This window comes from Bos javanicus, chromosome 8 (genome assembly GCF_032452875.1).
Source record: "Bos javanicus breed banteng chromosome 8, ARS-OSU_banteng_1.0, whole genome shotgun sequence".
Lineage (NCBI taxonomy): Eukaryota > Metazoa > Chordata > Mammalia > Artiodactyla > Bovidae > Bos > Bos javanicus.
In genome coordinates, this window is record NC_083875.1 from 80,060,698 (window position 1) to 80,088,692 (window position 27,995).

At 41.8% G+C, this 27,995-nt stretch overlaps 1 protein-coding gene across 1 annotated transcript; it reads right to left on the bottom strand.

The window, feature by feature from the left end:
* Nucleotides 1-28: 28 nt before the first annotated feature.
* On the bottom strand, nucleotides 29-27,947 carry C8H9orf153 (chromosome 8 C9orf153 homolog). Its single transcript, XM_061426076.1, has 5 exons — nucleotides 27,335-27,947; nucleotides 26,161-26,310; nucleotides 6,100-6,191; nucleotides 3,901-4,393; nucleotides 29-288 (listed from the first exon to the last, which is right to left on the bottom strand). The coding sequence occupies exons 3-5, from the start codon at nucleotides 6,163-6,165 to the stop codon at nucleotides 65-67; spliced, it is 783 nt and encodes a 260-aa protein (XP_061282060.1). The 5' UTR covers nucleotides 6,166-6,191; nucleotides 26,161-26,310; nucleotides 27,335-27,947; the 3' UTR covers nucleotides 29-64.
* Between the last annotated feature and the right edge of the window lie 48 nt (nucleotides 27,948-27,995).

Sequence of the window (27,995 nt, forward strand, 5' to 3'; positions counted from 1 at the left end):
TAAATTCACTGCTCTCAAAAGGAAGATCTGTATCTAAGATGTTTTAATGAACTATATATTTCATTTAAGAAGGTGATAACGTTTTTGGGTAATCAACTTTAGGATAAATGACCAGAGACTTATGAACTAGAGGTGGGGAAAGAGGATGCGGCAACTGCTGGCTCCCCACAAATCTCTTCTCGCTGTCATTCTTAATGTCTGAAAACTCATCCGAAATGCAGCGCTTCCACTTCACAAGCCCCTTGTAAAACTTCCATTCCAGATCCCTTAGATCCATGAATTGTTTTGCTGAAAAGAATCATATTTTCAAAGAATCACACAATGGCCTTATTTAACCTTCAGTTACTTAGAGATGCTTCGTGAACAGAATGAACCTTTGATGAATTCAAGTCCCCTTTTCCCTTATGTTTCTGAACTTTCTGAAGAAATCTGTTTCTGAAGTTTTGTAAACTAAGGGGGAACCTATATTGTTCATCTCATCTAAAGCCGTCCTCCACATGGGAAATAGAGTGGGCCTGGCTGGGCCTGGCTAGGCCTGGAGTGGACTTTGCAGGGCCATCACAGGTAGAGGTGTCTCCTCTGGTGAGAATCGAGAGAGTACAGAGGTCTACAGGACATAGAAAAGGATCCTAATGTGTGGTTAAGATGAGTGGAAAGACTGATCACAGTTTATTTGTTAGTGTCATTTCTCCCAAGACACTAGTGTAAGCCCTGAGTATAACAGGGCAGTGGTTTAGCTAGAATCTGGTTGTTTTCCCTTCACTTTCAGGACCTGCCAGCTTAGGGCATCATTAGTAGTTTCAACCTCTTCATGGAGGTAATGAACCATGAAAAACTCAAGCCAACATATACTACGCAGTCCCCTCCTCAGCAGCCATTGCCCTTTCCCTTCCCTTCTTTTCATGGCTAGTAAGGATGTGTTCATGGCTAAAAACAAAAAGAACAATAAAAAGCAAGATCTTAGGCAGGGGCTTGGGTGGAAAATCTGAGGCCAAAGAGCAAATAGGAGTGTAAAGAATATCAGGAGAACAGGAGAAAATGGGTCAAGCAAACAAGCAGGTGGGCTGGTCTGTCTCTCATGGGTGACTCTAGCATCCTCCCTGTGTGGTGATATTTGAGCAGGTCACCTGTGGCCGAGATACCGCCCCTGCCCCAGTCAGGCCCCCACCCCTGGGAAGGGTTTGAGTTTCCCCAGGTCTGCGAGATAGGAAGTCTGTATAAATATTCTACACATGCCTAAAGTAGCAGACAGGGGCCAGGGACTGTGCTTTGATTCAGATCTGGCCATAGTGTTCAACGGCCTGTCCTAGGGCTCAGTTGCCAAGGTTGAGGGAATTTGGCAGGATCTCAGCAGGCCTGGAATAGCAGGAAGGGCAGGGATATTTGGTGAGGTCATTCAGTTCAGTTCATTTGCTCAGTCGTGTCCGACTCTTTGCGACCTCATGAACCACAGCATGCCAGGCCTCCCTGTCCATCACCAACTTCCAGAGTTTACCCAAACTCATGTCCATTGAGTCGGTGATGCCATCCAACCATCTCATCCTCTGTCATTCCCTTCTCCTCCAGCCCTCAATCTTTCTTAGCATCAGGGTCTTTTCAAGTAAGTCAGCTCTTTGCATCAGGTGGCCAAAATATTGGAGTTTCAGCTTCAATATCATTCCTTCCAATGAACACCCAGGACTGATCTCTTTTAGAATGGACTGTTTGGATCTCATTGCAGTCCAAGGGACTCAAGAGGTGAGGTAATAGAATGCATGATATTGATTAGTGAAGAGCTTTATGTTGTGATCTGTGGTGGACACCACGGGTTGGTTCACTCTATACCGAGTATAATCCTTTTCAGCCTTCCTCTCCTCAGAAAGTTCGAAGCTAGGATCTCTATTGACCAGCATTCCTTGCAGTAATGGGTGGCTATTGGACACAATTTTGGCCAAGAATATGTGTGGAGAGGTCACCTGAGAAGGGGTGTTCTGAGGAAGCATTGCTTTCCTATTAAAAGAGGACAGAAGTAGCCAGTGTGGCTCTTTCTCTTAGCCCCCCTTCCTCCCTGAAATGTATTCATAGCACCTGGAGGTACATATAATTTTAGCCATGAAGACAAAAACCACACACAAAAAGATGGGGAGCATGGGTTCTTGACAACATCAAAAAGCTTTGCTCTTGCTCTTGTCTGCCTCCAGATGGAAAAATTAAAAAAAAAAAAAAAACTCATTTGATTTTTTCTGTTATTTTTCATAAAACACATGTCTAATCTACATAGTCCTGTAGGATTTATCCAGAGCAAGAGAAGCTCATGTGATAAGAGAAGAAGAAAATGTCAGCACCCACGCCCTTTTCCTCCCCCAGTTCTTGGAGCTAGTAAGGATGTATTCTATAATATTCTTTGGTATATCAGGAGTCCTCAAGTTCTCCTGGACTGAGGAAGATTTAGGGACTGGCTGACTGATACAATAATAGCAATAACAAGCAATATAGAACAGTAAAAGATGAATTGTTACAATTAAACCTAACTAATTACTGGATGTTCCTCATACGGATGCATACTTGGCTTCATGCATACTCCTTGGATAGACAGGCCATGTCTCAGAGATTTTGCCTCCAAGATCTCAGGAAATGAATTCATGGAGGCAGAAGAGAGATTTTAACATAGAGTCTGAAAGGGCACATGAGAGAACTCAGAGGAAAGGACAATTAGGCCCCTATGGGTGGCAAAGCTGTAAATGTTTCAGACCTATCAAACATTCAAAGCCTTCAGGACTTCTTTAGTAGGCATTTTGCAAATTCTTCTTATTGATTCTCAATACTTTCTATGCTTTTTAGTCTCTGGGCATACTTCACCTATGTACTTTTGTGGACTATCTAGGCCATTCCTACAGTTTCCTAGTTTCCACTTTGCCTGGGCTCCATAGCATACTAGATGTGACTCTGCAAAGGAATTTGAGACCTGAATTAGGCTCTGTCAAGACTTCAATGCAGGGAATTACAGTGAAGATTCTTCCAGCATCTTGGACCAAACATGATCAGAGTAATCAATACATTTCTTTAAATGAGTTCCTTCAGATACTACTTTTAATATAACAATGGAGGTGCCAAAATATTTGCTGGTTTTGATTCAAGAACTTACTTCAGAAGGTCTCAAATATTTTATCATTGATTTAACATATTTTTTATAGCTACAGAGAATAACAAGATATAATTTTCCTTGCTTACATAATGAAAATGGAAATCTTAAGAAGACACCCTATCCTTGCTAAAACTAACCATTGTATGTTTTGTAACATTTTAAACTTTCTCTGTGTGGCCTTTGGCTTTATATGGGTGTATCCCTATTCAAAACTCAGATATGGCTTGCTTAGAGTTCATTCACTCAGAGCTCCCTCACACTCTCCATTAAAAATAAGGAGGAAAGGAAGGAAGGAAGAAAAAGAAAAAGGAAGAAAGAAAAAAAATCAGATATGAAGTTTCTTTCTGTTGTTTGTGTCCTGTTGATAGCCTTGATGCAATAATAACTCAAGGATAAACATTTGTGAAAAATATTTTTAGAAACCTCCAATTGCAGTTGAGGTAAGATACTTAAGAAACAAAAACAATTGCTTCATAAATACTTGACTTATTCATCAACCTGGAAATGATAGTGAGTCCAAGTTTAACTGGCTCACTTTATAAATGTTTAAATGCTGTGCCTCAGTAGCACACCCTTTCAGGGGTGAATCTGAGACGTGGCCCTCAAAGTTTGATTCCCTGTTCTCTATTTCCCTCATCAGTATAGGCAGCGGGTGCATCAGCTCTGAACCTCAAAACTGCACGACTCCCTTGGATCAAGGACGCTAGGAACCAGGGTACAACTCGCAGTCAGAGTCCACTCATTTCCTTCCACATGGCCTCATCTGTTTAGATTACCTGGATCAATGAGGAAGTATTTAGGGGCTTTATCTTCAAAGATAAACTTCTCTGGCGAGACACAGGGAATGCCCAGCCTGCACAGAATTTTGGTGCTCTGAATCTTCTTCCGTATGGTGACCATTGACACGGATTTGGAGTGATCGATGAGAATCTCATAAGGAAAAGTGTGCACGGGAGGGGGGATCCCATACTCAGAGATTCTCTGCTGGGATTTGGAGAGTCTCTCCACGGGGGAGAGGGACCTGGTAAGCAAGCTGCGGTGCAGGAGCTCAGTCATGGACTCCGGCCGCTCTTCTCTTCTCACCACCTTGCACGTGAAAACAGGTAAGGAATCATCTGCTCTCCCATCAGTCCCCCCGGTTCCATTCAGGAAATGCTTTTGACTGAGCATTCTCTGTGCTTCACCAGGTGAAATACAGTGCATTTTCAGGAGATTCAATTTTTTGTTCTCCTTATTAAAATTCTCAGCAAACGCATATAATTCTGGCAGCTGTAGGAAAAAAAAAGTGGGGAATCAGGAGATTGATCAAAATGTCATTGTCTGATAGGTTCAAAAATTCTAGAACAAATAGGACAACAATATTACAAACAGAAACATCTATCTTTGAACGATAACTTTGCCTGACTAAACAAAATCAATCGTGGGTTGAATTTGTCGAATTCAGAAGGTTGACAGAAGGTCGAATCGTAGATTGAGTCCCAAAAGGGTATTATTTTTGTTAGGGGAAGCACACTGACTGAAACCGCCCACCCTGGCCAGGCCCTTTAGTAACCATTCGCATGAGTTGTTTTATGACAGGAGATCCTGGTAAGGAATAAGGAACTAATAAGCCACCACCAACTAGAAGAGTTCGGGAAACATCAAAAGGAGACACCGCGTGTCCCGTCCACTTCCCAGAATTCCTCTTGCTAGCATCCATCTTGGCTGGGCGATGTGTGCGCCACCAGGAAAGACTCTGAATTAGAATGATTGGCCAAAGAGAACCCAGAAACTAATCCTATCACCACAAAACCCGAGACTGTGAGCCATGTGGCAGAGCAGTTCTCCCGGGTTCCCTTACCCTACTGCTCTCCACCCGGGTGCCCCTTCCCAATAAAATCTCTTGCTTTGTCAGCACGTGTGTCTCCTTGGACAATTCATTTCCAAGTGTTAGACAAGAGCCCTGTTTCGGGCCCTGGAAGGGGTTCCCCCTTCCTGCAACATTTTGACACATTGTTAATCCTGTGAACTAAAACGAGCCCATTAGACTTGGATTCTAATGTCTTTAAGATCTTTTCAACTTTAAAATTCTATGAGTGATTAGGGAGAGAGACTGCTGTGAAGATTGGTGACCTGTTTTGAGTAAAGCTGTATTTCCTTCTCGCTTTCCTGCTGGCTCTACAGTAAAGAATCCGCCTATAATGAAGAAGACGGGGTTTGATTCCCTGGGTTGGGAAGATCCCCTGGAGGGGGAAATGGCAACTCATTCCAGTTTTCTTGTCTGAGAAATCCCGTGGACAGAGGAGCTTGGTGGGCTACATTCCATGGGTTTGCAAAAGAGTCAGACATGACTGAGCAACTCAAGAAAATATTTCTTTGAAGGAAGAAAGGGAGCCGAGCTAATCTAAATATCAAAACCTCACCCTGGTGTCCAAAGGCCTTGAATGTTCAGGAATGCCATGCAAAGGAAGCTGTAATTGTCCTTATTCACTGGAATATTTTACCAAAGCACATGGGTTTGTGGAGTGGCTGACAATGGTTGTTGGCAGAAGACAGAAGTCTTACTTCTCTCAGAGTACTCTTCTCTATCTAAAATCCTGTATTGAAAAAAAAAAAAAAAAAGTTCCTAGAGTATCCTGCCTACTAATTCTGTTATTCCTAACAGGATCTGAGGCCTTTGATTGGAAGGCCAGCAAGGCTGAAGTGAGAGCCTGCTTTTGGGCAGCTGAGTTTCCCTTCAGTCCTGGTCAACTCTCTTGCAAGAGCAGCAGATGGGAAGGAGGCTAAAGTTGGCACAGGGCTCTTTCACAGGCATTGCCATCACCATGAAGACACCTGAGCACTCCTGCAGGCAAGGGTCTCATTTTGCTGTGACAGTAAAGGGTAAGTCACTGAAGTGAGATTTTTGTGTTCTCAATGGCCCATCGCTGGGTAAACAAGAGTTGGGATTTGAACCATTCTTGAATGTCAAGTGTCCTGTACTCTTAAGTACATACCGAGCATGTCAGAGATTCATCTTCCTCACCCTCTTTACTCGGATCCATATCTCTATTGAAGGACATTGTGCCTTGATTTGAGTCTCTGATTCCTAAAAGATCAAAATAAGGGAATACCAAAAGAAAGATGAAAAATGAGATAAACTACAAAGAGAGAAAGGTAACACTAAGTCTTCAGAAGGTTGTAAGACACCTTTAAATTTTATACCATTTAAATATTTCTTTTGAGGCACACCTCAAGAAATAAGAAAAAAAAGTCAAATAAATAACCTAACTCTACACCTAAAGCAACTAGAAAAGGAAGAAATGAAGAACCCCAGGGTTAGTAGAAGGAAAGAAATCTTAAAAATTAGAGCAGAAATAAATGCAAAAGAAACAAAAGAGACCATAGCAAAAATCAACAAAACCAAAAGCTGGTTCTTTGAAAGGATAAATAAAATTGACAAACCATTTGCCAGACTCATCAAGAAACAAAGGGAGAAAAATCAAATCAATAAAATTAGAAATGAAAATGGAGAGATCACAACAGACAACACAGAAATACAAAGGATCATAAGAGACTACTATCAACAATTATATGCCAATAAAATGGACAACATGGAAGAAATGGACAAATTCTTAGAAAAGAGCAACTTTCCAAAACTCGACCAGGAAGAAATAGAAAATCTTAACAGACCCATCACAAGCACGGAAATTGAAACTGTAATCAAAAATCTTCCAGCAAACAAAAGCCCAGGTCCAGACGGCTTCACAGCTGAATTCTACCAAAAATTTAGAGAAGAGTTAACACCTATCCTGCTCAAACTCTTCCAGAAAATTGCAGAGGAAGGTAAACTTCCAAACTCATTCTATGAGGCCACCATCACCCTCATACCAAAACCTGACAAAGATCCCACAAAAAAAGAAAACTACAGGCCAATATCACTGATGAACATAGATGCAAAAATCCTTAACAAAATTCCAGCAATCAGAATCCAACAACACATTAAAAAGATCATACACCATGACCAAGTGGGCTTTATCCCAGGGATGCAAGGATTCTTCAATATCTGCAAATCAATCAATGTAATACACCACATTAACAAATTGAAAAATAAAAACCATATGATTATTTCAATAGATGTTGAATTTGACAAAATTCAACACCCATTTATGATAAAAACTCTCCAGAAAGCAGGAATAGAAGGAACATACCTCAACATAATAAAAGCTATATATGACAAACCCACAGCAAACATTATCCTCAATGCTGAAAAATTGAAAGCATTCCCTCTAAAGTCAGGAACAAGACAAGGGTGCCCATTTTCACCATTACTATTCAACATAGTTTTGGACGTTTTGGCCACAGCAATCAGAGCAGAAAAAGAAATAAAAGGAATCCAAATTGGAAAAGAAGAAGTAAAACTCTCACTATTTGCAGATGACATGATCCTCTACATAGAAAACCCTAAAGACTCCACCAGAAAATTACTAGAACTAATCAATGACTATAGTAAAGTTGCAGGATATAAAATCAACACATAGAAATCCGTTGCATTCCTATACACTAATAATGAGAAAACAGAAAGAGAAATTAAGGAAACAATTCCATTCACCATTGCAACGGAAAGAATAAAATACTTAGGAATATATCTACCTAAAGAAACTAAAGACCTATATATAGAAAACTATAAAACACTGGTGAAAGAAATTAAAGAGGACACTAATAGATGGAGAAATATACCATGTTCATGGATTGGAAGAATCAATATAGTGAAAATGAGTATCCTACCCAAAGCAATTTATAGATTCAATGCAATCCCTATCAAGCTACCAACAGTATTCTTCACAGAGCTAGAACAAATAATTTCACAATTTGTATGGAAATACAAAAAACCTCGAATAGCCAAAGCAATCCTGAGAAAGAAGAATAGAACTGGAGGAATCAACCTACCTGACTTCAGGCTCTACTACAAAGCCACAGTTATCAAGACAGTATGGTATAGGCACAAAGACAGAAATATAGATCAATGGAACAAAATAGAAAGCCCAGAGATAAATCCATGCACATATGGACACCTTATCTTTGACAAAGGAGGCAAGAATATACAATGGATTAAAGACAATCTCTTTAACAAGTGGTGCTGGGAAATCTGGTCAATCACTTGTAAAAGAATGAAACTACAACACTTTCTAATACCGTACACAAAAATAAACTCAAAATGGATTAAAGATCTCAATGTAAGACCAGAAACTATAAAACTCCTAGAGGAGAACATAGGCAAAACACTCTCTGACATACATCACAGCAGGATCCTCTATGACCCACCTCCCAGAATATTGGAAATAAAAGCAAAAATAAACAAATGGGACCTAATTAACCTTAAAAGCTTCTGCACATCAAAGGAAACTATTAGCAAGGTGTAAAGGCAGCCTTCAGAATGGGAGAAAATAATAGCAAATGAAGCAACAGACAAACAGCTAATCTCAAAAATATACAAGCAACACCTCCAGCTCAACTCCAGAAAAATAAATGACCCAATCAAAAAATGGGCCAAAGAACTAAATAGACATTTCTCCAAAGAAGACATACAGATGGCTAACAAACACATGAAAAGATGCTCAACATCACTCATTATCAGAGAAATGCAAACCAAAACCACTATGAGGAACCATTTCACACCAGTCAGAATGGCTGCGATCCAAAAGTCTACAAATAATAAATGCTGGAGAGGGTGTGGAGAAAAGGGAACCCTCTTACACTGTTGGTGGGAATGCAAACTAGTACAGCCACTATGGAGAACAGTGTGGAGATTCCTTAAAAAACTGGAAATAGAACTGCCTTATGATCCAGCAATCCCACTGCTGGGCATACACACTGAGGAAACCAGAAGGGAAAGAGACACGTGTACCCCAATGTTCATCGCAGCACTGTTTATAATAGCCAGGACATGGAAGCAACCTAGATGTCCATCAGCAGATGAATGGATAAGAAAGCAGTGGTACATATACACAATGGAGTATTACTCAGCCATTAAAAAGAATGCATTTGAATCAATTCTAATGAGGTGGATGAAACTGGAGCCTATTATACAGAGTGAAGTAAGCCAGAAGGAAAAACACCAATACAGTATACTAACGCATATATATGGAATTTAGAAAGATGGTAACAATAACCCTGTATATGAGACAGCAAAAGAGACATTGATGTATAGAACAGTCTTATGGACTCTGTGCAAGAGGGAGAGGGTGGGAAGATTTGGGAGAATGGCATTGAAACATGTAAAATATCATGTATGAAGCGAGATGCCAGTCCAGGTTCGATGCATGATACTGGATGCTTGGGGCTAGTACACTGGGACGACCCAGAGGGATGGTATGGGGAGGGAGGAGGGAGGAGGGTTCAGGATGGGGAACACATGTATACCTGTGGTGGATTCATTTTGATATTTGGCAAAACTAATACAATTATGTAAAGTTTAAAAATAAAATAAAATTTAAAAAATAAATAAATATTTCTTTTGTTGTCTCCTTACTCTGTCAGTCAAAGTAATGATGTTTCAACCAAATCTTTTTTATGAAACACCTCAAATTTTTATGCAACATGTATTTTTACGCATTTAATACTAGTTCAAAGAATTCTATATGGACTGTTCGATTTTCTTAGGTCTATATTTTTTGATCAACTTCAGTTCCTCTGAATATTAACTCACCTACCCCCTTATCCAGAAAAAGTATTTTTTATTCAGGAAAAAAAGGCTAACAATAATGAAAACAACAATAATTAATGTTTTGAAATAATTTGCTTTGGGCCACATATAGAGGAGGCACTTTACATATGGGATTTTGTTTAACCCATTTTGAGAAACTAAAAATGGCCACAGAACATTTACAATTAGCCTCATGGATAAGAGGTGCCCAAACACCCTCTTCCAACAACACAAGAGAAGACTCTACACATGGACATCACCAGATGGTCAACACTGAAATCAGATTGATTATATTCTTTGCAGCCAAAGATGGAGAAGCTCTATACAGTCAGCAAAAACAAGACCAGGAGCTGACTGTGGCTCAGATCATGAACTCCTTATTGCCAAATTCAGACTTAAATTGGAGAAAGTAGGGAAAACCACTAGACCATTCAGGTATGACCTAAATCAAATCCCTTATGATATACAGTGGAAGTGAGAAATAGATTTAACGGCCTAGATCTGATAGAGTGCCTGATGAACTATGGAATGAGGTTAATGACATTGTACAGGAGACAGGGATCAAGACCATCCCCATGGAAAAGAAATGCAAAAAAGCAAAATGGCTGTCTGGGGAGGCCTTACAAATAGCTGTGAAAAGAAGAGACGTGAAAAGCAAAGGAGCAAAGGAAAGATAAGCATCTGAATGCAGAGTTCCAAAGAATAGCAAGAAGAGATGAGAAAGCCTTCCTCAGCGATCAATGCAAAGAAATAGAGGAAAACAACAGAATGGGAAAGACTAGAGATCTCTTCAAGAAAATTAGAGATACCAAGGGAATATTTCATGCAAAGATGAGCTCGATAAAGGACAGAAATAGTATGGACCTAACAGAAGCAGAAGATATTAAGAAGAGGTGGCAAGAATACACAGAACTGTACAAAAAAGATCTTCACGACCCAGATAATCACGATGGTGTGATCATTCACACTCACCTAGAGCCAGACATCCTGGAATGTGAAGTCAAGTGGGCCTTAGAAAGCATCACTACGAAGAAAGCTAGTGGAGGTGATGGAATTCCAGTTGAGCTCTTTCAAATCCTGAAGGATGATGCTGTGAAAGTGCTGCACTCAATACGCCAGCAAATTTGGAAAATTCAGCAGAGGCCACAGGACTGGAAAAGGTCAGTTTTCATTCCAATCCCAATGAAAGGCAATGCCAAAAATGCTCAAACTAGCACAATTGCACTCATCTCACACGCTAGTAAAGTAATGCTCAAAATTCTCCAAGCCAGGCTTCAGCAATATGTGAATCGTGAAATTCCTGATGTTCAAGCTGGTTTTAGAAAAGGCAGAGGAACCAGAGATCAAATTGACAACATCCGCTGGATCATCGAAAAAGCAATAGAGTTCCAGAAAAACATCTATTTCTGCTTTATTGACTATGCCAAAGCCTTTGACTGTGTGGATCACAATAAACTGTGGAAAATTCTGAAAGAGATGGGAATACCAGACCACCTGACCTGCCTCTTGAGAAACCTGTATGCAGGTCAGGAAGCAACAGTTAGAACTGGATATGGAACAACAGACTGGTTCCAAATAGGAAAAGGAGTACATCAAGGCTGTATATTGTCACCCTGCTTATTTAATTTATATGCAGAGTACATCATGACAAACGCTGGACTGGAAGAAGCGAAAGCTGGAATCAAGATTGCCGGAAGAAATCTCAGTAACCTCAGATATGCAGATGACACCACCCTTATGGCAGAAAGTGAAGAGGAACTAAAAAGTCTCTTGATGAAAGTGAAAGTGGAGAGTGAAAAAGTTGGCTTAAAGCTCAACATTCAGAAAATGAAGATCATGGCATCTGGTCCCATCACTTCATGGGAATTAGATGGGGAAACAGTGGAAACAGTGTCAGACTTTATTTTTCTGGGCTCCAAAATCACTGCAGATGGTGACTGCAGCCGTGAAATTAAAAGATGCTTACTCCTTGGAAGGAAGGTTATGACCAACCTAGATAGCATATTGAAAAGCAGAGACATTACTTGCCAACAAAGGTTCGTCTAGTCAAGGCTATGGTTTTTTCTGTGGTCATGTATGGATGTGAGAGTTGGACTGTGAAGAAGGCTGAGTGCCGAAGAATTGATGCTTTTGAACTGTGGTGTTGGAGCAGACTCTTGAGAGTCCCTTGGACTGCAAGGAGATCCAACCAGTCCATTCTGAAGGAGATCAGCCCTGGGATTTCTTTGGAAGGAATGATGCTAAAGTTGAAACTCCAGTACTTTGGCCACCTCATGTGAAGTGTTGACTCATTGGAAAAGACTCTGATCCTAGGAGGGATTGGGGGCAGGAGGAGAAGGGGATGACAGAGGATGAGATGGCCGGATGGCATCACTGACTCGATGGACATGAGTCTCAGTGAACTCCAGGAGTTGGTGATGGACAGGGAGGCCTAGTGTGCTGCGATTCATGGGGTCTCAAAGAGTCGGACATGACTGAGCGACTGTACTGAACTGAAGTATGCTCAGGGTTTCTCTAGTGGTTCAGACAGTAAAGAATCTGCCTGCAATGTGGAAGACCTGGGTTCAATCCCTGAGTTGGGAAGATCCCCTGAAGGAGGGCCTGGCAACCCATTCCAGTATTCTTGCCTGGGATTTGCCCATGAACAAGGAGCCTGGCGGGCTACAGTCAGTCCATGGGGTTGCAAAGAGTCAGACACCATTGAGTGCCTAAGCGCAGCACAAGTCTGCTGGACATTTGACTCTGGGCTGGCCTTGTGCTTGACTCAGACTGGCAGCACAAGTTAAAGCACTGAAGAGCTTTGCAGTTTCACTGCACACTCTGGGAAGCCTGAGCCACCCCGTAAGGGGATACAGCTACCCTTCTGGAGAAACCATGTGGAGTCAAGACCCAGCACCAGCCTCTGGACACGTAAATGGGGCCATCTTGGGTCATGACGGCCCCAGATGCCCTCAGCTGCACCAGTAACTCTAGATGAATTCAGATGGAGAACTGTCAGCTGAGTCAGCCAACTCCAGAATCATGGTGTGTAATGAATTACAGTTGTTTCTAGATGCTGCATTTTGAGTGGGTTGTTACATAGCGATAAATACTAAACTCCATGGTAGTTGAATTCTTGGTTTGAATTATTCCAGTGAACCTCAGTTGGTAGGTAGGGTATGTGAGAAAACATCTTCCTAGGCACATGTGTATGCTGACTGGTGAATACAGTAACTGGGAGGAGTGTCAGAGATGAACCCAGAATGCTCATCTGGTATTTGGGGATGAAGCAAAAACAGTTAGGTGCTTCCTCCTTCCCAAGCGAAGTGGGAAAATTCAGGATGAAGGGTATGTACTTGAATATACATATATTTGAATATATACTCATTTTGGGATATTTATTATTTGAAGATATCTATATATATATAAGATATAGATATACACCTTAATATATTATCATCACTACTAAGTCCAGTATATCATTATTTATAACTATATCTATACCTAAATATATATATATATATATATATATGTAAAACATACGAAACACCAGGGAATCCAATGGCAGTCCAGTGGTCAGGATTCCTTACCTTCACTGCTCATGCCCCAGGTTCATCCCTGGTCAGGAAACTGAGATCCTGCAGGCTGTACAGCAGATAGAATGCCTCCCCACCCTCAAACGAAAAACAAAGCCAATGTAACACAACATGCCTACCCACTTTCCTACGTTTGGGCAGAGGCTTCACATACTTGTCAAACCCCAACCTGCTGAAATAAGACTTGATTGTGCTTTCCTTTCAATAGGGAAAGCAAAGAAAACTATTTCTCAAACTTGCTTCACCTGAAACCTCTGGAGTTTTGTGGTCAGCCATGACTTGCCTTTCAGGGCAGTCGTCCACCATGGGAGGGCTGCCTTCTCCCATTATCAATAGACAAAACATTCTCTCTCTCTCTTTTTTTAAATTTTATTTTTAATTGGAAGAAAGTTACTTTACAATATTATGATGGCTTCTGCCATATATCAACATGAATCAGCCATAGGTATACATATGCCCCCCTCCCTCTTAAGCCTCCCTCCCATCTCGTTCTTTATCCCATCCCTCTGGGTTATCGCAGAGTACCAGCTTTGGATTCCCTGCATCACACAGCAAATTCCCACTGGCCATCTATTTTGCATATGGTAATGTATATGTTTTAATGCTACTACTGTCTTAAGTCATTCCCACCTCTGCCTCCCCTACTGTGACTGTAAGTCTGTTCTTTACATCTGTGTTTCTTTTGCTGCCCTGCAAATAGGATCATCAGTACCATCATTCCAGACTCCATATATACGTGTTAGTATTCGATATTTGTCTTTCTCTTTCTGACTTACTTCACTCTGTATGATAGGCTCTAGGTTCATCTGCCTCATTAGAACTGACTCACATGCATTCTTTTTTTAACAGCTGAGTAATATTTCACTGTGTATATGTACCACAGCTTCTTTATCCATTCATCTGTAGATGGACATCTAGATTACTTCCATATCCTTGTTGCTGTTCAGTCACCAGTTGTGTCCAGCTCTTTGTAACTCCATGGACTGCAGCACACCAGGCTTCCCTGTCCTTCACCATCTCCTGGAATTTATTCAAACTCATGTCCATTGAGTTGGTGATGCCATCCAACCATCTCATCATCTGTCGTCCCCTTCTCCTCCTGCCTTCAATCTTTCGCAGCATGGGGGTCTTTTCCAGTGAGTTGGCTTCTCGCATCAGGTGGCCAAACAATTGGTGCTTTAGCTTCAACATCAGTCCTTAAAGTGAATATTCAGGGTTGATTTCTTTTAGGATTGACTGGTTTGACCTCCTTGCTGTCCCAGGGACTCTCAAGAGTCTTCTCCAACACTACAGTTCAAAAGCATTAATTTTTTGGCACTCAGCCTTTTTTATGGCCCAACTCTCACATCCATATGTAACTACTGGAAAAACCAAAGCTTTAACTATATGGACCTTTATTGGCGAAGTAATGTCTCTGTTTTTTAATATGCTAAGTTCATCATGGCTTTTCTTCTTTTTTCTTTTATTTCATGGCTGCAGTCACCATCCACAGTGATTTTGCTGCCCCACCAAAATAAAGTCTGTCATTGTTTCCATTGTTTCCCCATCTATTTGCCATGAAGTGATGGGACCATGATCTTAGTTTTCTGAATGTTGAGTTTCAAGCCAGCTTTTTCACTCTCCTCTTTTACCTTCATCAAGAGGCTCTTTAGTTCCTCTTTGCTTTCTGCCATTAGGGTGGTATCACCTACATATCTGAGGCTATTGATATTTCCCCCAGCAATCTTGATTCCAGCCTGAAATTCATCCAACCCAGCATTTAGCATGCTGTACTCTGTATGTAAGTTAAATAAGCAGGGGGACAATATAGAGCCTTGATATATTCCTTTCATGATTTTGAACCATTTTATTGTTTCATGTATGGTTTTAACTATTGCTTCTTGATCTGCATACAGATTTCTCAAGAGACAGGTAAGGTAGTCTGGTATTCCCAGCGCTTTACAGATTTTCCACAGTTTGTTGTGATCCACACAGTCAGAGGCTTTAGCGTAGTCAATGAAAAAGTAGATGTTTTTCTGGAACTCTCTTGCTTTTTCTATGATCCAACAGATGTTAGGAATTTGATCTCTGGCTTCTCTGCCTTTTCTAAATCTGGCTTGTACTTCTGGAAGTTCTTGGTTCACATACTGTTGAAGCCTAGCTTGGAGAATTTTGAGCATTACTGTGCTAGCATGTGAAATGATTAGAATTGTGCAGCAGTTTAAACATTCTTTGGCATTGCCTTTCTTTGGCATTGGAATGAAAACTGACCTTTTTCAGTTCTGTGGCCACTGCTGACTTTTCCAAATTTGCTGGCATATTGAGTGCAGCACTTTCACAGCATCATCTTGTAGGCTTTGAAATAGCTTGGCTAGAATTTCATTCATCACCTCCACTAGTTTTGTTCATAGTGATGCTTCCTAAGGCCCACTTGACTTCACATTCCAGGATGTCTGGCTCTAGGTGAGTGATCACAGAATCGTGGTTATCTGGATCATTAAGATCTTTTTTGTATAGTTCTGTGTATTCTTGCCATCTCTTCTTAATATCTTCTGCTTCTGCTAGGTCCATACCGTTTGTCCTTTTCGAGTCCATTTTTGCATGAAATGTTCCCTTGGTATCTCTAATTTTCTTGAAAAGGTATCTAGTCTTTCCCTTTTCCTCTATTTCTTTGCACTGATCACTGAGGAAGGCTTTCTTATCTCTCCTTGCTTTTCTCTGGAACTCTGCATTCAGATGGGTATGTCTTTCCTTTTCTCCTTTGCCTTTCACTTCTCTTCTTTTCTCAGTTATTTGTAAGGCCTCCTCAGACAACCATTTTGCTATTTTGTATTTCTTTTTCTTGGATGATTTTGAGCACCGCCTCCTGTACAATGTTACAAACCTCCACCCATAGTTCTTCAGGCTCTCTGTCAGAACTAATCCCTTGAATCTATTTGTCACTTCCACTGTATAATCATTAGGGATTTGATTTAGGTCATACTTGAATGGCCTAGTGGTTTTCCCTATGTTCTTCGATTTAAGTCCTAATTTTGCAATAAGGAGTTCATGATCTGAGCTAGTCAGCTCTCGTTCTTATTTTTTCAGACTGTATAGATCTTCTCCAAAAGCAGAGACATTACTTTGCCAACAAAGGTCCGTCTAGTCAAAGCTATGGTTTTTCCAGTGGTCATGTATGGATGTGAGAGTTGGACTGTGAAGAAAGCTGAGCGCTGAAGAATTGATGCTTTTGAACTGTGGTGTTGGAGAAGACTCTTGAGAGTCCCTTGGACTGCAAGGAGATCCAACCAGCCCATTCTAAAGGAGATCAGTCCTGGGTGTTCTTTGGAAGGAACGATGCTAAAGCTGAAACTCCAGTACTTTTGCCACCTCATGCAAAAAGTTGACTCATTGGAAAAGACTCTGATGCTGGGAGGGATTGGGGGCAGGAGGAGAAGGGGACAACAGAGGATGAGATGGCTGGATGGCATCAACAACTCGATGGATGTGAGTTTGAGTGAACTCTGGGAGATGGTGATGGACAGGGAGGCCTGGCGAGTTGTGATTCATGAGGTTGCAAAGAGTTGGACACGACTGAGTGACTGAACTGAACTGAACTGAACTGATAGATCTTCTCCATCTTCAGCTACAAAGAATATAATCAACCTGATTTTGGTATTGACCATCTGGTGATGTCCATGTGCAGAGTTGTCTCTTGTGTTGTTGGAAGAGGGTGTTTGCTATGATCAATGCGATGTTCTAGCTATTGTAAATAGCTAGCCATGTCCTAGCTATTTTAAATAGTTCTGCGATGAACACTGGGGTACAATGACTTTTTCAATTATGGTTTCCTCAGGGTATATGCCCAGTAGTGGGATTTCTGGATCATATGGTAGTTTTATTCCTAGGTTTTTGAGAAATCTCCATAATGGTCTCCATAGTGTCTGTATCAATTTTCATTCCCACCAACAGTGCAAGAGAATTCCCTATTAATAATACCCTCTCCAGCATTTATTGCTTGTAGACTTTTTGATGATGGCCATTCTGATGGATGTGAGATGATACCTCATTGTGATTTTTTAAAATTATTTTTTATTGAAGGATAATTGCTTTACAGAATTTTGCTGTTTTCTGTCAAACCTCAACATGAATCAGCCATAGGTGTACATATATCCCCTCCCCTCATTGTGATTTTGATTTGCATTTCTCTGATGATGAGCAATATTATGCCTCTTTTCCTGTGTTTATTAGCCGTTTGTGTGTCTTCTTTGGAGAAATGTCTGTTTAGGTCTTCTGCCCACTTTTTGATTGGGTTGTTTGTTTTTCTGGTATTGAGCTGCATGAGCTGTTTGTGTATTTTATAGATTAATCTTTGTCTGTTGTTTCATTTGCTATTATTTTCTCCCATTCACCTTGCTTATAATTTCCTTCATTGTGCAAAAGTTTTTAAGTTTAATTAGGTTTAATTTGTTTATTTTTGCTTTTATTTCTATTACTCTAGGAGGTGGGTCATAGAGGATATTGGTGTGATTTATGTCAAAGAGTGTTCTGCCTATGTTTTCCTCTAAGAGTTTTATGGTTTCTGGTCTTACACTTAGGCCTTTAATCCATTTTGGGTTTTCCTGTGTATGTTGTTAAAAAGTGTTCTAATATCCTTCCTTTACACATAGTTGTCCAATTTTCCCAGCACCACTAAAGACTGTCTTTTCTCCATTGTATATTTTTGCCTCCTTTGTCAAAGATAAGGTGCCCATAAGTCCATGGATTTATCTCTGGGCTTCTTGGATTGGAAGAATCAATACTGTGAAAATGACTATTCTACCCAAAGCAATCTGTAGGTTCAGTACAATTCCTATTAAACTATGAGTGGTATTTTTCATGTAATTGGAACAAATAGTTTGACAGTTTGTACATAAGACCCTAAATAGCTAAAGCAATTTTAAGAAGAATGGAGAAGGAGGAACCAACCATCTTGACTTCAGGATACACTACAAAGCTACAGTCACCCAGACAGTATGGTGCTGGACAAAAACAGAAACATAGAGCAATGGAACAAGAAATTCTCTTACTGAAGCTGCTGTTGAGGATCTTGCCCTCTCATTGTAGGGTCAGGACTCAGAACACTAAAACAGAACATTAGCCAATGATGCTTTTATCTAGTTTAATGCTGACTTCACTAACATACTCAGACTATGAGCCAAGTCAGTGCGTACACTTGGGTTAGCCCTGTAATGCAACCCCCCTGGACAGAAATCCTAGAAATCCAGGAAAATATAACCAATGCCCTGTTACAGATTCATGCAACTGGAGGGAGCCCTTGTAAGGGTTCTCTAGCACTTCTATTTGGAGAAGGCAATGGCAACCCACTCCAGTACTCTTGCCTGGAAAATCCCACGGATGGAGCAGCCTGGTAGGTTGCAGTCCGTGGGGGTCATGAGGAGTCGGGCACGACTGAAGAGACTTAGCAGCATCAGCACTTCTGTTTATCATCTGTTATTCCCAGAAATTCCTACAGTTGATCCTGATTTTACCAAGATCAAGGGCATCTCACAGGAATTCCTCTCCATCTGCCATCATACCCAACTTCTCTCTGCTCATCTAATGGTAACTTTATCCATTCCACATTGGTATATTTTATCCTCCTCATAACTCTTGAGCTCTTTCCCCTTCCTCCCTTCCCTTCAAAGGGGAAATAACTTCTCTTTCTGCTTCTTGTTTCTTTACTGTTTTATCTTCAATCTCATGATCCCCAATGGCTCCTTTCTTTTTTTTACAGACATGTAAAATCTCTTCCATTTGGAGAAAAATACAATTTCTCTTGACTCTGATCCTACCTCCAACCTTCAAATTTTCTCTCTCGTTTACCTCTCTGTACTTGCTATTTATAAGATTCTCATTATCTAATCTTCAGAATTTAGCTAATTCTGAAGATTAGATAAATTTGGCTGACTAATGAAGCCAAATTGAATTCTTGAAGGCAGTAGTGACTTCTTCATCATCTGTGTTAATGTTGTTTTTAAAGTCCTCATTTCCTCCATCTCAACTCTTAGCTACCCCTTTTCTTTGAAATTGATTTTTAAAACTCTCCTGGTGGTCCAGTGGGTAAGACTCTATGCTCCCAATGCAGGGAACTCGGGTTTAATCCCTGATCAGGGAAGTAGATCTCACATGCCACAAGTAAATATCCTGCATGTTGCAACTAAGAGCCGTCACAGCCAAATAAATAAATAAATTAAAATCTTCCTTATTCTTCCCAAACTCATTTTAATGATCTCAGTGTAAAATTTATGATAGGAAATCTGATTGATTTCAGATTTGGGCTATTGCAGTCATCTTCTGGTTTCCTTGCCCTTATTTTTTACTTTTTTATAACCTATCCTAAATCCCCTCTGCCCCCATAAACTGTTTTTTAAAACGATTTGCATGCAATCTCTTTATAATGACCATGTTAATGTGTGTCTTTAACAATAGTACTTTACCATATTCACACAATCATTCTTTTCTGTCCAGGAATCCTGAGTGTACTGCTGCGCCACCAGGTGGCCGGTATTGGAAGGTCGCTTCTAATACTCCATACAACTTTTTCTTTCAATCTCTCTCTCTCCTCCCTTCTTTCCTTCCTTCCCTCCACTCTTGACTGATTTTTGGGGGCTTTAATTTATAGTATACCTTAATTCAGCACTTTACAATGTGTCAGGCACTGGACTAGGCCTTAGACAAGACAAATGAAGGATTGTGTGTGCAAATAATAAGAAAAGATTTCTAAGACATTTACAAATATTTATTAATCACCTGTTATGCCCCAGGCACTGTTTAAGTCCTTGATATACATTGGAAAACAAACAAACAAAAAGTTTCTGCTTTTGTGAGGTTTACATACAGGGGAGACACACAGAAAATTGTATATATAATAAATGATTTAATAAATAGGAAAGCCATAAATGCTATAAAGGAAACAAAATAGATCAGGGTCAAGGGGATTGGGAGTGCCACGGGCTGGGTGTAATTTTAATAGGGTCATCAAGGGAGATAATTGAGGTACCATTTGAGCAAAGACTTGTAGGGGGTGTGAACCCTTAAGGTAACTGTGGGGAGAACCTTCCAGACAGAGAAGCCAGGGCAGAAGCCATATGCTTCTGCCTGGAGAAAGAGCAAGTTGCAAGACAAACAGGAGAGCGAGGAAGTGAGGGGAAGAAGGCAGAGAGGAGGGGGAGGAGGACTCTACGTCCTCATGGTCTTGGAAGTTGGCTTTCCTCAGAGGGAAGCCAGGAGCCATTGCAGGTTCTGTGACAGCTTCTGACATATTTTTTAAAGAACACCCTGGCAGTCATGCGGAGAGACAAACTGTTAAAACATTTTATCCATATAATGCTAATTGTCCAATATGATTCCACACATTTACAAAAGCTGTATGTGTGTTTTATGTAGGAGAGAAAATATGTTTGTATACTAAGTGAATATATCAATACACGCATAGATGTCAGTTCATAGCAAATCATCTGGAAGGACAAAATTTCAACAGAAGGGATTGAGTAGGAAGGGGATGAAAAGCGAGCTTTTGCTCTTCTTGTCATCTTGCATTTGCTTGGATTTCTTTTTTTAGTTGTAAGCTTGTGTCTCTCTTGTAATGTCACAACAATACCGTTAGAGATGTGGCTGACTTTCTGTTTGAGGAGAAAGTGGTATATAATGGGAAAGATCACCCCATGACTGTCTTCTTGTATATAATTACTTATGTACTCAGTCATGTGACAGGCCATTGAGAGGATACTGAAGCAATATCTGAAACAATTCCTACTCTAAGAATATTTTTTGAGGAACTTCCCTGGTGGTCCAGTGGCTAAGAATTGCCTTGCAGTGCAGAGGACATGGGTTCAATCCTTGGTCGGGGAACTAAGATCCCATATGCCCCAGAACAACTAAGTCTGCCTGTGGCAACTACTGAGCCTGCACAGTGAAGATCTTGCTGACACGGCTAAGATCTGACACAACTAAGACCCCACACGACTAAGACCAGAGGCAAATAAGACCTTATGCAATTAAGATGCAACATGGCCCAGTGGCTGTCAAGACTAGCTTCATGGCCTGTGTTTGCAGGAAAGTAGACATGGCTGTCAGAGAAGGCAATGGCACCCCACTCCAGTACTCTTGCCTGGAAAATCCCACAGATGGAGGAGCCTGGTAGGCTGCAGTCCATGGGGTCGCTAATTCAGACATGACTGAGTGACTTCACTTTCACTTTTCACTTTCATGCATTGGAGAAGGAAATGGCAACCCACTCCAGTGTTCCTGCCTGGAGAATCCCAGGGATGGCGGAGCCTGGTGGGCTGCCGTCTATGGGGTCGCACAGAGTTGGACACGACTGAAGCGACTTAGCAGCAGCAGCAAGGAATCTTATGAGTCCCAAGGTGAAACAAACAGCATTGTAAATTTAAAGAAAAACCAGAGTGGCATTTTTGCACACAAACTGTCTGGGATTATAAATGAGAGCCCCCAAAGCTGCAATCTGAAGTCTTACCCATGGGGTTGACACAATGCCTGGGACCCTTTCCCAACTGGGGCTCCAGATTGCTGTCCTTCGGGACGTCCCAGCGCTGTGAAGTGTGAACATCTGGGTGTCTGTTTCAGTCAACAGCGCACTCCCTGAAATGGCTTTTCACTGAGTTTTCAATGACAAAGAGAACAAACAATTGCTGTAGCCTTATTCTTGGTGTATACATACAACATGTATATCAGCAGTTCACAGTTGCAGCTGGAAATGCTTTGTCACATGGTATAGTGTTAATATTTGTATAATAAGATCTTGGATAAAACTTTTGTTGATAGTTCATTTTGTTTCTCTCTGAGCATAACATGGGATTAACTTGTAAGTTTATAGATTCTTAACAGAAATTTAAGAATGTACTCTGTGTTTACCAATGAAATTAATCAACTTTTTCCTGAAAGCATTTTTTGTACTTGTTCTGGGAAAATCTCCATTAGTTGATTAGAATGTCATTGTGTTTGCTTGTTGAATGACTCGCAAACTTCAGTGGTATCCTCCAAGTGGGAATTATAACTGCATGGAGGGCTTGTACAGTGAATTTTGATCTAATCAAATTCAGCTTTCAGGTATTTATTGTAGCACCACTTATTCAGTTTCAGTTCCAACCACTTTGGTAAAATCGTCACACCTGCAGATTTGTTTGACTCAGTAAATCCTGACTGACACTCTACATTACCTGTGTGTTTGTAAGATTATTCTGATCTATAGGACAGATGCTACTGTTTCCATCACTGTTTTATGCTTCAGTGAACACTTTTGAGGCACTGCTCCTTTTAAAAGAGTGAATTGGAGTAGAATATAACTCCATAGCAATCACAAAGGTTGCAAATCTGCTAAAGAAGCCAATGGTGGACCAGGATGAATCTTGTTAACTGAATATTATGTGACAAGCTGGTTAATGGAGTCCTTGTGAGAAATGTTTCACATTGAAAGAAGCAATGATTACTGAGAACAAAATGGATTTCTGTGAAATCATGACAATCTTACTTCTCCAGTTCATGAGGTGTGATGATGACTGTTTCACTGCTTTTTCCTCTGAAGCCCCCAAAGGCCGTGTGGTCTGCAGAGAGATCTCTGTGTTCCCTGCTGTGGGGACACTTCAAGCAAGGGAGCCTCCCTGGAGGCAGGCAAGAGCCCACAGGGAGCTGAGGGTTCTATAGACATATCAACTCCAACCTGATCTCTCACCAAAATGCCTAGCAGACCTTCCTATGTGCTTTCCTTGGATTCCTCAGCCCTGGAGTCTGTCTGTCTGTCCCCAGGAATGACTTTCCTGGCATAGTAACTGGCCCAGGGTCAGTGCTCAATAATTATAGGTCTTCTGCTCAGGTTACCTGGAGACTTGATTGATGAGGTAATCAACACACTTGCTTGATGACGGAACACACTTTGCTACTGTGGGTTATGTAACACAATCAGAATAGATAGTGCGGAGCAATCAGATTCAGCACCTCTGAGAAGGAAATGAGTCTGTGGCATCAGCCAAGAGCAGAGCGTGGGGTGAGGATGGTGACCTCATGGAAGGCGTCTTGCAGCCCCGGCTGGTGCTGATGCTCAGAGCCAGCACATCAGTCTTGATAAGATATTAGATGCCTTCTGATGGGTAGATTTTATGACTGTAAAATGACTTTATTATTGAAATTCCTGGGCTTCCCTCATAGCTCAGTCAGTAAAGAATCTGTCTGCAATGCAGGAGACCTGGGTTCGATTCCTGGGTCAGGAAGATCCCTTGGAGAAAGAAATGGCAACCCACTTCAGTATTCTTGCCTGGAGAATCCCACAGGCAGAGGAGCCTGGCAGGCTACAATCCATGGGGTTGCAAGAGTCAGACAGGACTTAGCAACTAAACCATCACTACTACTGAAATTCTTATAGGCAAAGCAACATTATAGTAGAGAATGAAACTCAATTCCCCCATTGGAATAACAAGTAATTCATTTTTAAAAATTAAATGAAAGATTATTTAAATTCTATAATGCTTTACAATTTTCAAAAGTTTTACACAAATGATTTCATGTATTTCCATAATAACCCTTTCACTTTCCTTCTCACCCCTACCTTGCCTGTCCCCTCTTGCCTCTCCCCATTGGTAACTACTAGTTCATTCTCTGAATCTATGAGTCTGTTTCTTGTTTTATTTACTTTTTTTTGTTTTGTTTTTGCCATTTGGCATGCGAGATCTTAGTTTCCAGACCAGGGACTGAACCTGTGCCTGCTTCAGTGAAAAAAGCACAGAATCTTAACCACTGGATCACCAGGGAATTCTCTGACTGGTTTGTTGTATTTTTTTTTTTAGTGAAATAATTGCTTTTTAAAAACTTGAATTTTTCTTAGGAATGCAATTATATTGCTAATTTAATACATAGCTTCCTTTTTTCTTTAAGATTTTTTATGTGGATCATTTTAAAGCCTCTACTGAATTTTTACAATATTAATTCTTTTTATTGTTTTGGTTTCTGGCTGTGAGACATGTGGGATTTTAGCTTCCCGACCAGGGATCGAACCCACTGCATTGAAAAGCGAAATCTCAACCTCTGGGCCGCCACGGAAGTCCCAAGGCTTCTTTAACTTTTGTCGAATCAATAAGCCTGGTGTTTTATGAGCAGTTTTGGTTTACAATTGATTGGCAAGTACAGAGTATTCACACATGCCTCTCTCCATCATACACAGTTTCTCCTATCATTGACACCTTGCGTTAGTGGGATGCATTCATTGAAACTGATGAACCAGTAGTATACATTATTATTACTTAAGTTCATAATTTCCATCAGGGTTCATTCTGTGTTGACTGTATCCTCCGGGTGTTGACAAATGTATGAAGACACGTACCCACTACTGTGTATCATATGGAACAGTTTCTCTGCCCTAAAAACCCCATGCTCCAACTTTTTAACCTTCTAAAAGCCTCTCTGGGTTAGCCTTCCTGAAAGAGAATTGTGATGCAGACTTGCTCTTGCTGAAATTAAAGCGGCTTCCTTGTGACCCACAAAGTGCAAGCCTGTAGCACTTGGACTTCTCACCATCCAGCCTCACTTGTGTCTGTCACTGCTCCTCTTTCAGGGCCTTCTACTCCTGCCACTGCTCTTTGACATTCCCCCCACGCGCTGCTCACCTCCCCACTCCCTGCCTGTTTATGTCGCTCTTCTCTCCACACGAAGGCCCGGGCCTTTCCCACAGAGCTGCCTTCTCTCAAAGCCCATCACAGGAGCCCTCCCGCGATATACTCTGTTCCCTTGTGAGAGTCATCTCCCACTTCTCAGAACCTCCCTGACGCTGTCCCTCTGTCTCCTCAATGGCATTTACAGGTTGACCTCACATTACTGCAACCTGCCAGATAACTGCATATTTTTTACAAATTGAAGTTTTGTGGCAACCTTGCATTGTCAGATGATGGTTAATATTAATATTTTAGCAATAAGTTAGCTTTTAATTAAGGTATGTACATTTGTTTATATATAATGCTGTTGCACACTTAATAGACTACAGTATATTGTAAGCATAACTTTCATAGGCACTGGGAAACCAAAAAATTCATGTGTCTCTCTTTATTGCGATATTCGATTTCTTGCTGGAATCTGGAACCCAACCCACCGCATCTCCGAGGTCTGCCTGTATCGGTTTCCGTCTCGTTTAGTTGTACTTGTCTTATTTTCTGACGTGCAGCATGGTGGGTAAGAGAATGTGCTCTGGAACCGAGGCCTTTCTTGCTGGCCTCTGACCTCAGTATTGGGTGTACACATACATAATGTGGAGACAGTTTGTGTGGTGTGAACCATCTGGAGTTATTGTGAGGATAAAATGAGTTAATCCATGTGGTGTTGACAAGACAGCCTGGCCCCCAGGAAGAGCTCTCAGATCATTAGCTGTTTGTTACTCCTCTGGTCTTCCTCCCACCACCCTCCTCCTGGAGGGCAAGCTCCTGGGAAGTCCAGGGACTCTCACATTCATCTCTGTGTCCTCCACACATCAAGACTCAAGAAAGCCTGAGAGCAAAGGCTCAGTAGATGCCTAACGGTTACACAGCTGGAGCCCTGCAGTCCCACACCAAAAGCAAGTGTAAAAAACAAACCGACAAGACAGATCTCTGATCCTTAGAGCAATCTCCAGATGAGCCGGCCCTGCCCTGCCCGAGCCCATTAGAGAGAACATGGCCATGAACATCTTTGCTGTGATGCTTGCAGTTGAGTTTGCTGTGGCCCTGGGTCTCAGGGGATGGGGCGGGAGGCAGCTTCAGTGCTTCAGGAAAGGGTGATGGACGATGCCAGTGTTTTCAGAAACAGGAAAGAATCAGTACCTGGTGTAGGCTCCAGGGGAAACCTCTGCGTGCTTCTGGTCCTCTTGGTGGAGGCGTCAGCACTTGACCAAAGGCTGGAATCCCAAAGCCAGGAGCTGGGCTCCCAAAGATGGAAACGCAAAGGAGAGAGACACCGTTCCACTCAGCAACCTAAAAGAGGAGGGACAGCTTCTTTGGTGTATCTTGTAATTCCATCCATCTCTGCACCTACAAATGTTTCTGTTCTGCTTCCTCTGATATCAAAGAAAAGCCATGCAGCAATAGTGGGGCTTCCTGCCCCGCCTCTTCTTCAGGGAACTGGCAAAGATACTAACTGGGATTCAGGGCCAGTATGGGAAGATTGCCCTGGGGTCAGCACCCTTAACCTGTGTGCTGTTCACAATAGCATGGTACACTTGCGGGTGTCCGACACCTGAAACATTAAAGCAGCACATACGAAGGAAGGAAGGATGCTGGGTGGCGAGCAGCGGGCGTAGGAGAGAGTGGGGTGGATCAGAGGGAACAATTCCATCCAAGGGAATGGCTGTGGAGAGCTGCCTGTGCTGACTGTTCTGAGCTCTGCGGACGGTCCCTAGGGAACTGGGCCTGCTCAGGACCTTCACTGGTTGGATGAACAGTGGCCTTGAGGACTGACAGGCCTGTTGGGACAGGGGGAGGAGGTGACATCTGGCAGCTTCTGATGGGAGCCGACATGACTGGTTCATTTATTCCCATCATTCAGTTTGGGCCCAAGAGACAGCTTGTCCCTGTGAGCTGGTTCTGGAAAAAGGGAGAGAAAGTTCTCTGCCATTTTTTTTTTTTTAATCTCTTCGTTGTTCAGATTTTCATCTCTACTGAGGCTGTAACACTCAAGGCTGCATTTGAGGAGAGGGAGAAGGGAGGCCAAGCATGGTGAGGGCAGAGCAGTCCGAGGGCATGGGAAGGCAGGGTGTGCAGAGATGAAGAGAGGGCTCCAAGGGAGGAGGAAGACTGTGTGGGCTCAGGCCTCGCCCCTGGGGCCAGCTTCCCACGACCTCCTGGAGGCCTGGAAGTCCTGACCCAACTCGCAGCCCTGAACGCAGCTGCCATCTGTCCCCGGTCCTGCTCTTTTCCATCCCTTTCTCCACCTCCCACTTCACCCCCTCCTTGCCAAGCCCAGACTGGCTTCATTTCCTTCCTCTGTGTTCTCACTTACCAGTTGCTTTACAGTTCTCTGTTTAGGTGGCCGACTCTATCATGAATCTGTGTGCCTGGGGCCAGGGCAGGGCCTCATTCACCCTGTAACCCCATGCCCAGCCCTGCACCTGGCACATGCCAGAGCTGGGGAAGTGCTGAGTAGATGAGTGTGGCTGCCCATTGTGACATAAGGACAGCCTCAAGGTCACAGAAACAGCTGTGTCACACTGTCAGGGGACTATCTTCTTGCTTGAGGGTAATGGGTGGAGGATGCAAAAGTTTTTTTTTTTTTTTAAGTGAGCTTTAAATAACTGAATTGTGAATATAATTTCTAATCGGTTGAGTTTTTCCTTCTGTAGACATAGGCAAAGTGCAAAGGAGGTGTCAAAGCAGTCAAATAATAGGAGACAGACCCTTGCTCCCTGCATCTACCTAGAAGTTTGGGTTGGTTGTACTAACTTATGATGTGAGCCAAGATGCTGTGCTCTGGACTCCACTCTAACCCTGACATGGCTCCTTGCTCAGGAGATGGTTACAGTCATCACCGAAAACTCCCCAAAGACCATTTCCCCAGAAATGAATCTAATGGAGTATTATCAGTGTTTTCTAGACACACAGAATCAGTAGAATAAGGCTTCCCTTGTGGTCCATTGGTCAAGCATCTGCCTTGCAATGCAGGG